At 40.4% G+C, this 14,331-nt stretch overlaps 1 protein-coding gene across 2 annotated transcripts in view; it reads left to right on the top strand.

Annotated features, from left to right (window-relative positions):
- RAB3C (RAB3C, member RAS oncogene family) overlaps positions 1-14,331 on the top strand; it is a 279,021-nt gene that overhangs the window by 18,898 nt on the left and 245,792 nt on the right. For both annotated transcript variants that reach the window (XM_032404378.1, XM_032404377.1), the window contains exon 2: positions 495-722. In XM_032404378.1, the coding sequence (XP_032260269.1) occupies positions 495-722 (228 nt within the window). The remainder of the gene's footprint in view (positions 1-494; positions 723-14,331) is intronic.

The following is a 14,331-nucleotide window of genomic DNA, read 5'->3' as shown; positions in this document are numbered from 1 at the left end:
GTTGCTTTAATGTGATGTTAATAGATGAAATAGATACATGCTTTGGGTGCACTTTCCTAGGAAATAAGAGGGACTCTAATATTCAGATAATTCAGTAAGAAACACCCTGCTGTTCAGCCACTTTGGTGTGTCCGTCACTGGGATTATAAAGTTTCAGAGCCCACATGCTCTGGCCAGTTCCTCATATCTTTGCTTTTCATGTAACCCTTATAGATGTCTCCTTTGGTGTCTTTGATTGGTTCTGAATGCTGAGCAGTGACAAACACCAACACAGCTGGAAAGAGCTGTAAGATTTGCTGTTCTGTCTTCCAGCAGGGAATTATTGCCATGGATACCAGCATCAGAGGAAAACTGGGGAGGATGCTCAACTGGTCTCCTGAGTGGTCTGACATCTGTTTCTGGCAAGGCCAATAATGAATGTGCTGCTAGCTTCATATCAAATGGAAGACTGATCCACGTCTCTCTCTTGCTCTCTCTCTTTTTTTTAACCACAGATGGCCTCTTCCCAAGATGCCCGGTATGGCCAGAAAGACTCCTCTGATCAGAACTTCGACTACATGTTCAAATTGCTCATCATCGGCAATAGCAGTGTGGGGAAAACATCTTTCCTGTTCCGTTATGCAGATGACTCCTTTACATCTGCATTCGTCAGCACAGTTGGGATAGATTTCAAAGTAAAAACGGTATTCAAAAATGAAAAGAGAATCAAGCTTCAGATTTGGGTAAGTGACTTTGAAATGACAATGTTCTTCAGTCTAGGGCATTGAACATAGATGTATTTAAGGGAAATGCTTTCTGCCTTGTTCTGTCCCCATGGCGTCCATAGGCTCCATTTCCAGGTTCTTTGCTTGGAAAATTCTATTCTGTTTCAAAGACAGTAGAGTGATGCCTCTTTAAGGTATGGAGGCTAAATTATGCCTTGTTGTCAAGTGATCCTTCTTAGAGTCTTCAGAAGAAAGGAAATCCAAATATGTGTTGTGCTGGTGGTAGAAGGAACAATCAATGAGAAGCTACGCTCTGCCTTTTATCATCTGTATGACCTTGAACAAGTCTGTGCAGCCCTCAATTCCACTTTTGTAATCTCCAAAATAGGCAAAGTCAATCTAGCCTTTTAGGTCATAGGAAGCATGCTGTCCTGGGCACTATAAAGAAGAAGGTAAATGATCATACATAGAGAAAACTTAGGTTTGGTCCCTTTATAAAGCTCCAGATAAAACTTTGAACGTGGTCTAGACTGTTTTCTCAGCTCTATGAGTTATGTTTATGCGCACAGACAAAACAAAACAAAACAAATGAAATAAAATATTTACTTTAAACAGGGTTTTCCTCTAAGCAGAAGATTTCCCAATAAGTTTTGAGACCATTTGGCTAACTTTCTGCCTCTTTCCACTGCTGCAGAAGATCAAAATTTCTTCAACTAAATGTTGGGAGAGAACTAGGAGAATAGCAAGTGAGAAACAGAAAAAAAAAATGTATGTGGGTAATAGGTTCAAGGTAATATAAGAATGAAATGAAAATTAGTCATACCATACCAAGAGAGAATTATGTAGTAAGCATTTTTTTTTGTATATCATGTAATATATGGGTACAATGGTGTGGAACATTTCCACTGTAAGTTTTGACTCCTTTTTCCTGTTTATTTGTGCCTCTGCCACTCAAACTGACTTGAGCTATAAAAAGGCATTTGCTCCCAAGAGGTGTTTTCTATCTTCTTCTGAGACATTTCTGATATCTACTACCATTTTGTGCTGGCCCCAGGGTTGATCTTTAGCACTGATGATAAATCTCCTTCCTCAAATAGGGAGAGTTGAAAGAAAGATAAATCCCAGAGTGCAGCATTTAAACTTTTCTAAAAAATAAATAACACTTTATTAAAATATCTGTATAAACTGAGTGACCTTTAAGTATCTTAAAGCTCTTAGGAGTAAATTTAAAGATGTAGGTATGTACACAGACAGGTATCCTTTTAGGAAGTTTGCAATAGACTCTTACTCTTTTTCTTCTTTTAACTCTGGAGTCTTCCAAGTCTAATTAGAACTGGTGTTAAGAGCTTGGAAAAGTAGTCCCCTTCACTACTCTTCCAGTCCCCAAAGTCATTTTTGTTGAGAGGGTCCCTCTTTGGAACTTAAACACACAGTTCTGTCTATGGAGACAGAAAGAGCTATGTTCATTGCTTCACATTTGGGTCCTGATTTATTTTCTTCCTTTTGAGCTTTAGGCAACCCACTGTCATATCGAAATAACTTTCATATTCAGGTTTAAGAAAGCCCCTTAACTCTGATAAGCTTTGGTGAATTGAAAATTAAATTAATTTTGTAACCAGACATCTCTCAATTCTCTGACCGTGTTTTTTCTGCTACTAAAAGAACATTCCTTTGGCTGACAGCTCCTAGTTTCTCCTCACTGCTTTATACCTTACAGATGCTTAAAGATGGTCGTTGTGATCATTTATGTAAAACATCAACATAGTCTAATAATCTCTAGCAACTTCTCAATCTAGGTTTTTAACAGAAATGTAGTGGTACATAATTATCTGTTCTTAATGTAAAACAGATATATTTCAAATAATATAAATGGTTTTTGAGAATTATAAAGTATTTCGTATTTACAAATGTATTTTCTTCAAAACACTCAATGCCAGTACCAGACCAGAGCTGATTCATTGACCTTTCTGGGGCGGTTGAAATGAAGTTACTTCTGTGCAAGTCTTACTCATGGATGAAAATTGCTCTTCTTTAAGCCACCCTAAGCTTAACTCAGATCTTTCAGCTGCCTCCACACTCATACTTCCTCATGCTTCTCACCTCCCCATCCCTTTACTCAAAAAGCCCTGACATACAACTCTCTTTAAATTTGTCTCTAATCTTCCATAATCCACCATTCTTCCAAAACCTCCAACTCTCTTCACAGCCCAGTTCAGCCCAGGACTTCACTCAAGGGCTTCCATTCTCCTATTACGTGGATGTCCACACTCCCTCAGGGGTCAGCCACTCAGGAATCCTCCACCTTGCCCTCTCCTTAGTCATAACAGTAGTTTGATGGCCACTGTTATCTTCATAATTAAAGCTGTCTCATTTCTTCCTCTTTAGGGTTATTAGGAACTCTTAATGTATCTATGATTCTAGGGATGTGAATTTGGGTTTTATGCTACTGTATACCAACTGGTCTACTAGACTGTGAAACATTCAAAAGAAGTACTATAAAAAGATTTTGTGCTCACTGAACTTATAGTTGGTTGGAAAAAGAAATTAACATTCATGGAGTAATTATAAACTTCTATAAGCAAATACCAACTGTATAAGTATTATAGGTAACTGACATTTATTGAACATCTGCCATATGCCAGGCATTATCTTTGCTTTAGCTCTAATTCCCACAACAATCCAACTTTGCATTTATTATTATTATTCTTATTTGCCTTGAGAAATCTGAAGGTGAGACAAGTTTAGTAGCTTGCCCAAGATCATGTGATGAGTGGCTGATTTCAGGATGGGTCTATCAGGTACTAATGCTTGGGCTTGTTCCCCTTTACCAAGCTGCCATAATTAAGAAGTCTTCTTGAATATGGTGGTGTTTTTTGAATATGGCAATCTTAAATGATGGCAACCTTAAATGAAGAAAATTTTGAAAAAGTTTGGCCATTTTAATGAATTTAGGTATGCCGAGGATGATAGGATAAAGAGTAATAGGGTAAAAACAAACAAACAAACAAACAAACAAACAAATACCAAAACCTAAAAGAGTAATAGGGTGGTATGCCTAAGTATAGGTATAACTATAGTAATTCTAGGGATCTTTGCTTTATGCTGTCATGTAAGTATATTGGAAAATATTTAGCTGTGTACAGTTTTTAGCATTTAACCATTTTAACAAATCATTTATTTGGGAATATACTTGGCACTGATGATTTTTTATCTCATAGTATTTTAATAACCTATTAACTATTTTTCCCAGCTTATGGTATTTTTATGTACTTACATTAATTTGTAACTGACTCATTCGGGTATCCACAATCATCTTAGCTTATACTACAAAGTCTGTTCCTCCTCACACTTCTGACACCAAATGTGTGGGTTTTCTAGACCAGTCAATTCTTCAGTTCTCTGTAGACATCAACTAGCTGTCCTACAATTTAATTCAATTCTGATACTAACTATGTGGAGTTAGCACAGACCCCAGAGATAAAGGGCCCCGTTCCGCCACACTGCCCTCTCTCACTTCAGACTCCACTCACAAGTCTGGGCTACCTATGCTTCTGATTCTGACCTACAAGCTCTAAATTGGGGGGTCCCATTACTCCACCCCTCAGAGTCGATAATTTGTTAGAATAGCTCACAGTTCACTTACTATTACCTGTTTATTATAAAGGATAGAACTCAGTAGCAGCCAAACAGAAGAGAATAGGGCAGTTTCAGGGAAGGAGGGTAGACGCAGCTTCCATGCCCTCTCTGGGCATGCCATACTCCCAGCACCTTGATGTGTTCACCAACCCAGAAGCTCTCCTAACCTCATCTTTTAGGATATTTATGGAGCTTCTGTTACATCAGCATTGTTGATTAAATCATTGGCTATTGGTGGTTAACTCAGTCTCCAGTACCTCTCCCCTCCCAGAGGTTGGGGTTGGGGTTGGGGGCTGAAAGTTCCATATCTTTACCCAGACAGGCTGAGGTTGTTGATATGATTCCGATTACTTTATTAGTTTTAAACTGTCCATGAATAAGACTATTTCCAGGTTAGGAAACCAAGACATAGGGAGGGTAAATATTTGGCCTTACCTTACAATCAGTGCCAGAGCAGGTCTCCCACTAGTTGAGCCAGTCTGATTGCTACTATACCAAGTTCACTGTCAAGTCAAGGTAAGTGCTACGTTGTGACCACTGTGATGAATCTGCTTGGTTGCCAGTGGAATCCACCAGGCACAGGAACATCAAACTTGATGCCAGATTTCAAGTAGTATTTCTAATATATCAGGAGGAGGAGCCTGGGTAGGAAGACTCCCCTGTTTTCCTCTTAATCGTTTGCTTTTTGCCTGTGCTGCATAGGGGTTTTCTGAGTCTACAAACTGGATTGCTCACTGGATTTTTAACAGTCCACATTCAAGTAAAGCATTTTAACAGCTACTAGAAAACACTGACATTTCTTCCTGGGCATGTTACACTTCCTCTGTGTCGAAGTTCATTACAGCCTTGGAATAAATATCATTGTTAATTTGTACTTAGTTACAAACTTTGTATTCCATTAATATATTTATGAACCCCTTTATCCTTCACTGAGTTAACATTTCTAATTGCATTTTTATTTTATTATCATTTTTATGATTCTCAAATCAAAAATTTTGAAAATTTTAGAGATTCCAAGTACTTGGTCTGATTCTTTCTTTTCTTTTCTTTTCTTTCTTTCTTTCTTTTTTTTTTTTTTGTATGTCTGCTTAATGCTATTATGAATATATTGGAGAGAATTTAGTGTGGTTTTTCACTTTAATTGGAGAAAACTATTTCACAGCTGGGGTCTGTATAATTTTGCTTCTAATTTTAAAAATAGTTTAGCTTTGAGAAAGCCTATATAGGTGGATGTCTTCCCAATGAGAAGATTGAAAAATAATAGAGCATCAATCACTAAGATGAATATCACCTGTATTTATTTTTAGTATCTAGATTACTAGTATGAGAGCATTGAGGCTTATAGCAATTTGCAAAGCAAGAAGTGCTGGCAATTATTGAAATTAGACTCTGTAGATAGCCAGACTTGACAGTGTGGTTCCCCTGAATAAATGGCAACTTTCCTTGTTTAAAGAAAGCACATGGGTATCCTTTTTCAGTTGGGTCTGCATTATTTAAGTCTAAAAATCAGAGTTCACTCTAACGAATGAAGACTTAACTTGAAAAAGCCGTAGCTTATGGGGAGGGTATGTGCTATGGTGAGCGCTGTGAATTGTGCAAGACTGTTGAATCACAGACCAGTACCTCTGAAACAAATAATACATTATATGTTAAAAAAAAAAAAAAAGAAGAAGAAGAAGAAGATAGCAGGAAGGGAAGAATGAAGGGGGGTATCAGAGGAGGAGGCGAACCATGAGAGACTATGGACTCTGAAAAACAAACTGAGGGTTCGAGAGGGGAAGGGGGACAGGGGATGGGTTAGCCTGGTGATGGGTATTAAAGAGGGCACGTTCTGCATGAAGCACTGGGTGTTATACGCAAACAATGAATCATGGAACGCTACATCAAAAACTAATGATGTAATGTATGGTGATTAACATAACATAATAATAAAAAAAAAATCTGAAAAAAAAAAATGAAAAAGCCATAGCTTAGTTAGGTAATAATAGGTTTAAATGGGCCGGGGGTAGGTAAGCAGGAGGCAGAGGGCATTACTGTTTGCATTGCCCTTTATCACTCCTTGTCTTTCAGCTTCCTCTCTTCCTCTCTTCCTCTCTCCCCATCTCCATCCCTTCTTCATTTCTGAAGCTCTGGCCAGGCTGACTTAATTGGAAACTGATTCTCAGCATGTTCAGAGTCTAGGGCTGCCGCACACAGATACACACAGTTATACAGTGGTCAAGGGCACCAGCCACAGGGTCAAGTGGGGCTGTTCTCCAGCTGGAGTGCCACTTGTTAAGACTTCTGCTCTCCCTGACGGGCACCTTTTCCTTTTCACAAAGGTGCCATCTGTTTGTCAAATATGTGCTGCTGGACCACATGCAAGTAAAGGGGATTCTGATTCCATATAGTAACCGTGTTGCAGGGTGTAACTAGTTAGAATCTAATACAAGAGAAGACTCGGAAACCCAGAGAAAGCTAACAAGCCCTGCTTCCCTAGGCATGGAGGAAAACAGTGTTTTAAGGTTTTATTATCATTTAAGTATGGCAGGGCCAACAGATCTGGAGACAACTGCCATTGAAAACATAGTTTGTTATACTCATGGATGCATGAGTCTACTCAAGAGAAGGAGGCATGGGCTGGGGGGCCCAAGGGGAATGAGGGGAATCACCAGGGTGGGTCAGGAGGTGGGTGGGTGTGTGTGACAAGAGCCTCTATTGTGGTTTCTGTGGTGGGAATGGGTACAGCAGGGTCAGCAGGTTTAGGATTGTTAGTTTGAAGAATTTCAGCAGACCCTGGGGGGCATAGATGCTGTCCCTGGTTTTCTGGCACCTGGCCCTGGGGTGATTAGGGTAGGTGGAGAGTGGCCCAAAGTGGGAGAGCCCAGTAAGGGAGGTGGTTGGGGGTTCAGAGCTCTGGATTCATTCATTTGCATTTGAAAAATGAGCTGCCTGTGAGTTGTTTAATGTCTCCAGGAATTGGCTAACTCTGAGAGGGGCTGTCCCTCCTGAGTCCACAAGGCCCCAGGTGTCAAAACATCAGAATACAGAAAATGAAAGACATCCTTAATACAGAAGGCAGGTTCTTGGAGCCCCAGGATGGCTTCTGTCATTGACTCTCTGTCATTGATACTCTGACAAATGTTTGTGATTTCAAATACTCTTGCCACAGGCTCTGTGCATTTCTGGGTCTGAGTATTTGGAGACCTAGAAAGTTGGGTCAGGAAAAGTTCTTACACGTTTTCTGGCTTAACCCCTCATTTGATGATATGACTGATGGAGCATCATTTCTTGAACCCAGTTTTGACCCACAGAGTAAGCACTTCATGTTTGTATGCATTTTAGAATTTATTTTTCTCCATGAAGGAAGGTGGTATTATTAGCCCGATTTTATAGATGAAGAAACAGAGAATCAGAAAGATAAAGGAATTTGCCCAAAGTCATAGCTAGAATGTGTTAGAGACAGGATTCCCACCAGGGCACTCTATCCAAAGCACATATATACTGACTACATGGTGTAAATGAGGTCCAGGAAGGCCACGTGATTTCTTTGAGATCTTTAGGTTATCTAATCTGAAATCCTGCATGTTAATCCTTAGCAAGTACTTTTTCCACACTATGTAATTGCTCCATGTTTTCCCCTGATTCTTCATTACCTGTTCCAAGAAATTATTTATGGTTGCAGAAAGAAATCAGTTGTTTTGCTTTTAACTTACTATCCACCAGCACGAGTGGGTTGTGCATTATCTGTGTTTAAAACACATAGATATACACAGCAGGAGGGATTGGAACACATTCAACTAGCTTCCTCCTTGTACATTTCTGGAATGCCTGTTCTACTGTTGGGGAACGTGCATATAAAGAAGAGTATGTGGAAGGAAGAGCCTGAGTAAAATGGAATGGGAAAATATTTCCACCTGTAATCTTTGCATTTGGTGCTCATTTAGCCTAATCACTGTGCCCACTGATTTCAGGGTGGTGTTCAGATTCTTTCATCTATTTATAAGGAGCCAACATTTTCTGCCCCGGTAAATTCCTTAAGAGAACCACTGAAGCCAGCGGCAGCTGCCAAGACCATTCTGGGTACTGTCGTTTGTATGTTCTTTCCCCCCTTCACATGTCTTCTAACTTAGCATCTGCTTTCCCTGAGAGATTGAGAAAGGCAATGTTTGGTTTCACTCCTGAGACGAAGTTGATGCTTGTGTGCAAAATGTCAAGATGCATGATAACATTCACTCTCTCAGGCAGCTGAAATCAGCAACTCCTTCAATCCCACTGTGTTTAAACCACTTTCTTAACATTGACAAAATGGGAGGAATGGTAAAGACTTTGTTCCTGGCCCAGTGGAGATAACCAGCTATGTGGGAAGACAGGACAACAAACAGAAGAAAGGAGCACCCTGTGGGTCATGAAATGAGTGTCCCCAAGGGGCAGAGTGGTCCAGCAGCATGAGCAGGGACTTCAGGCTCTGCCGGTCTGGGGTTCGCACGCTGACTCTGATCTCACTAGCTGTGACCTCAAGCCCTGACTTCTCTGAGCCTCACTGTACTCATTTGTGAAATGAGAGAAAACACCCACACCCCTTCCCTGCTAAGTATTTTCCATAACAAATACTTATAATTGTTCAATACTCGGCACAAAATTAACAATAAATGTTAGTTTTCTTCTTTCCTAAAAATAGTGTACCAACCTGTAGACTTTTATGCCCAATCAAATAATTTAATCAAATCAAATATCTGTTGGGTGCCTACTATGGGGTAGGCACTGTTCTGGGTCCTGGGGATGTAATGGTAAAGGATATACAGCATCTGCCATAGGAGCCAACCACTGGATGGGGAGGTAGAGAATGAAGAGAGAATTCCATCTGCTGTGATAAATGCTCTGGAGACGTGAACATAGGGTACACAGGAAAGAAGCCTAACCCAGGCTTGGGGACTTTGGGAAGGCTTCCCGAGGGCATCTACATCTGAGACATGAACTGACGAATGAAGTAGAATTATGTATTCACTGATTCACTCATTAGGTCACTCAATCAACATGTATTGAGTTTTTACTATGGGCCAGACACTGTGAAGGAATTTGAGATTGGAAGTAAATACTCAGAAACTCTAGATTGTGATGGTGCTGTGGATAAACAATCAGAAACCTCTGATAAGTGAAAGACAGCAATAGGGGAGGGGAGCTTGTTTTCGTTAGATGATCAAGAAAGGTTTATATGAGCTAACTGAGCTGAGACCCAAAGGGTGAGAAGGAGCTGGATATTGAGGAAGAGGGATGAGTGTTCTTGTTCTCCTCCTCTCTCTCTCTCCCTATCTCTCCTTCCCTCCCTTCCCCTGCCCCTCTTTCAAAAGTGAGAGTTTTTGTTTTCTGGGTTTTTTTTTTTCCACCATAGCTTCATATAGAGTGTTTGTTGCTTACTCTTTGTTTATCAGATCTTGACTGTTCAGATTCTGAGCAGGTGGATTTAGATTATTGGAACCTATAGCATTTATAGTTTGGCAGTCGTCTTTAAGGAACAAGATATAAAAATGCATTCCTTTTGCGAAAGTATCAAAAAGCAGATGATTGTGTGAACCCATTGCTGACACCTCTTGGAAGGATCCTAAAGCTTAATCTTTAGTCATCTTCATGGCCGTTCACTGCTGCTTTTGCAGAAATTTTACCTGCACGTCTGGAGGGACTAAAAGACACACATGGCTGCTAAGGATCAGTTACAACTGCAAGAGAGGAGTGCACAGTGGGAGTGGGTGGGCATAGGTGTGTTGGGGCAGTGGGATAGAGATGGGACATTGGGGTGGGGCACCAGATTCCTGGGGCAAACGACATTCAGTGATCCCTGATGTGCCAGGTGTAGTTGAATATGTTTATGAGTGTTAAGTCATGCCATCCTCACAGAAACCTATGAGACAGATGCCATTTTTATCTTCAGTTTACAGATGAGGAAACTGAGGCACAAAGAAGGTGAATAACTCACCCAGGGTCTCAAGCTAACAAGTAGTTAGCAGATCGCAATGTGAGCCTCCTAGCTTTGGAGGCTTTTCTCTTAACCCATTCTGTTACACCCTTTCTCTGTAAGTGCCACTTTTGAGTCATTCTCTGGGTGAGCCACTGAGCACATTTTATTTTTATTTTTATTTTTATTTTATTTTTTAAATAGATTTTATTTTTTAAAAGATTTTGTTTATTTATTCGAGAGAGAGAGTAAGAGAGAGAGAGAGAGCGCATGAGCCAGGGGAGGGTCAGGGAAGCAGACTCCCCACTGAGCAGAGAGCCCAATGTGGGGCTCGATCCCAGAACTCTGGGATCATGACCTGAGCTGAAGGCAGAGCCACCCAGGCACCTGAGCACATTTTATTTTTAATGCTTACGACAACCTCAGAACGTTAGTGTTAGCATAGATTTTTTTAAGCATATGAGGAAACCAAGACTCAGAGAGATTAAATAATTTTCTGCTGGCCATGTAGCTTTTCCCACTGCCTTTAGAGTAACTTTGAACGTTTTAACTCTTGGATTAAAAAAAAATCAAGAGGTAGCCAAAATCAACGGAGTACATTTTTTCCAGAAATGTATCCTGACCATATATCCCATCCAGATTGTTATCTTTTGTCATTCCCCAGTCATCCCAGTTCCTACGGGACTTCTAGCCAAGACTGCTGCTCTCCAACCTTCTAAAAATGGGAATACCAGCTTTAGTAGCAGAGAATGGGGATTCAGCATAAGCAATGTTCCAGATAATTGAATATTTAAATTGCCAAAACTTGAAACAAATTAAACATTGTAATGAAAGTCTTTTTGTGTTGCACATTTACTTAACTTGGGGGACAGGAAAGAGAAGCCAATTTGTCTTGGCTTCTCAGGAATATCAGCATGAGTCCTTCAGGGCTGATCCCTCCACTCAGCGGTCACCAAGTGATATTTTCCCTGGTCTCAGGTCATTTTATACTAGTTTTTCTTTCTTCAGTATCACCTTGCCCCCTTTCATGTTTTCAGTTGCTTTCCTTTGCCCTTCTAATTTTTTTTACTTCCATGATATCATTTTATAAAATCACGTTCCCTGTCATTAGGTGACTTGGGATCATCACAGTGGGTCAGAGTGAGAGTAAGAGGATCTTTTTATTGACATGCATGACTTTTAGGGTAAGGATGCTGGAAAGTCTAACTGACCTCTCAGAAGCCTCCCTTTGCTACTGTGTTGTTATCTCCATGTATTTATCAACAACAATGTTAAATCTGCCTGATCACTTGGGTGTTATTTTAACCTTAGGCCTATTCTAGGCTTACTTGTATCTAAACTCCCCAAAGATGGCAATATCATGTAGTGGTTTTGTCATTAGGAATGGGCTCCGAAGCTAGGCTGTCTGAATTCATATTTTAGTCCTAAGACTTATGAGTGTTGTGACCTTGGGCAAGTTAATTAACTTCTCTGTGCCTCAGTGTTTCTATCTGTAAACTGGGGAAAAGAAAAATACTTTGCTTATAGTCTTTCTGTAAAGAGCAAGTAAAATGATGTTTCTAAAGTTCTTAGCATAGTACTACCTGACGCATTGTGTGTGCTCAATAAAGAAGTAATTTTTTTTCTCTCAACCTTCATTTTACCAATATTGACCTCATCTGTCTAACTCCATACTTTCTGTAACTGTAAATAGGCATTTTGAGCCATAAATTTCTAGTTCCAATGTAGGTAGACATTTATACGAAGAACTTAATTTTGGTGTTCTAACACGGTAATGAAATATCCAAGCAGACTGACAAGGTGAAGCATCTTTAGGACACCTGGGTTTCTCTCACCAGCCCAGAGGAAATTTTGATATGCCCAAGTGAGGTGTTTTGTGGTATTTAGAGCCATAATTTAGATAAAGTCATCAACTGCGCAGGGAAGGCAAACCCATACAGCTTGTTTAAGTGCTCATGAAATTAATATCCTTCCCTATAGCAAAAACAATTATAAATCATTGAAATCATGGAGAGCTCTTATTAAAACACTGGGTCATAATTTCCTCAGGATATTGCCTAGTGATACTGACAGCTTCTGATTTAAGCTGTAAATTATGTCTGTGTCACCAAGTGTCATTGTTTTCTTTTTTTTTTTAAGATTTTATTTATTTGTTTGACAGAGAGATAGAGAGCACAAGTAGGCAGAGCGACAGGCAGAGGGAGAGGGAGAAGCAGGCTCTCCACTGAGCAGGAACCCTGATGCGGGGCTCCATCCCAGGACCCTAGGATCATGACCTGAGCCGAAGGTAGTTGCCCAACCGACTGAGCCACCCAAGCGCCCCAGTTCAGTATCACTTTAAACAAATCATCAGAAAAATAACAATGATGGAGCACCTGGGTGGCTCAGTCAGTTGGGCGGCTATCTTCGGCTCAGGTCATGATCCCAGAGTCCTGGGATCGAGTCCTGCATTGGGCTCCCTGCTCGGCGGGGAGCCTTCTTCTCCCTTTCTCTCTGCCTGATGCTCCCCCTGTTTGTGCTCTCTCTTTCTCTGTCAAATAAATAAATAAAATCCTAAAAAAAATTAAGTGATACCGAACTGACCAGTTGTTCTGGCATTATATAAACACAGCTGAAATCTGGGGGCCAATGAAGCATTATAATTACTCCATATTTATTTCTCAAGTCAGATTTAAGGAAAAAGCACAGCATTTCCCAAGCTGGATAACACTTATTTTCAGTTAGGAATGCTCTTATTTTCCCTTCAACTTCTGCTCTCATAACACTACCTTTGCTAGTCCTGGGCATTGCCACTGTGATAAGCCAACCAGCAAGTTAAAAGAAATAGCAACCCAAGCATCAGTTGATACAGATCACTTTGCTCAACGTGCTAATGGACACGAGGAAATGGAAGCCATGGTCTCCAGCGTCAAAAAGTTTACAATCTTTGAAAACAACTTAGTCAATCTTAGAATGTCTATAAAGCATCATATGCAAGATTACAGAGTATAAACTAAAAATAAAAATAAAAAGGAGACACAAAATTAAAAAGAGTTGAAGTGGATGAGTGTATCAACAGTGTTTGGGAGAGAAACACACCGGACAATTTTGGAGAGTTTATTGATTTTACAAAGGTATCTGTAGGATTTAGAGAAGCAATAAGGGATGGTGCAGACCCCAGGGCTATTACCACCACCTTGGACTGATGGAAAGGGAACCAGAAAGAGCCATAGCTGGAGAGGTAGAAGAGGCTGAAGAGGTCCTGTGGATTGTAGCCTTGGTCTTTTTTAATTTTTTTTAATTTTTTTATTGTTATGTTAATCCCCATACATTACATCATTAGTTTTAGATATAGTGTTCCATGATTCATTGTTTGTGCATAACACCCAGTGCTCCATGCAGAACGTGCCCTCCTCAATACCCATCACCAGGCTAACCCATCCTCCCAACCCCCTCCCCTCTAGAACCCTCAGTTTGTTTTTCAGAGTCCATCGTCTCTCATGGTTCTTCTCCCCCTCCGATTTCCCCCCCTTCATTCTTCCCCTCCTGCTACATTCTTCTTCTTCTTTTTTTCTTTCTTAACATATATTGCATTATTTGTTTCAGAGGTACAGATCTGAGACTCAACAGTCTTGCACAATTCACAGCGCTTACCAAAACACATACCCTCCCCAGTGTCCATCACCCAGTCACCCCATCCCTCCCACCCCACCCCCCACTCCAGCAACCCTCAGTTTGTTTCCTGAGATTAAGAATTCCTCATATCAGTGAGGTCATATGATACATGTCTTTCTCTGTTTGACTTATTTCGCTCAGCATAATACCCTCCAGTTCCATCCACGTCATTGCAAATGGCAAGATCTTATTCCTTTTGATGGCTGCATAATATTCCATTGTATATATATATACCACATCTTCTTTATCCATTCATCTGTTGATGGACATCTTGTGTAGCCTTGGTCTTTTTGAATAACACAGCCTCTGCCAGTCAATCGCTCAGCAGAGAAATAGCCAAGGGAAGAAACACTTAGATCTCTCATTCCTCCTGCCCTCTGACTTTTTACCCGTACCTTTCATTGG

This window comes from Phoca vitulina, unplaced genomic scaffold (assembly GCF_004348235.1).
Source record: "Phoca vitulina isolate PV1807 unplaced genomic scaffold, GSC_HSeal_1.0 scaffold6, whole genome shotgun sequence".
In the NCBI taxonomy this organism is placed as follows: Eukaryota; Metazoa; Chordata; class Mammalia; order Carnivora; family Phocidae; genus Phoca; species Phoca vitulina.
The sequence above is the reverse complement of the archived record's forward strand: the minus strand, read 5'-3'. Positions and strand labels throughout refer to the sequence as shown.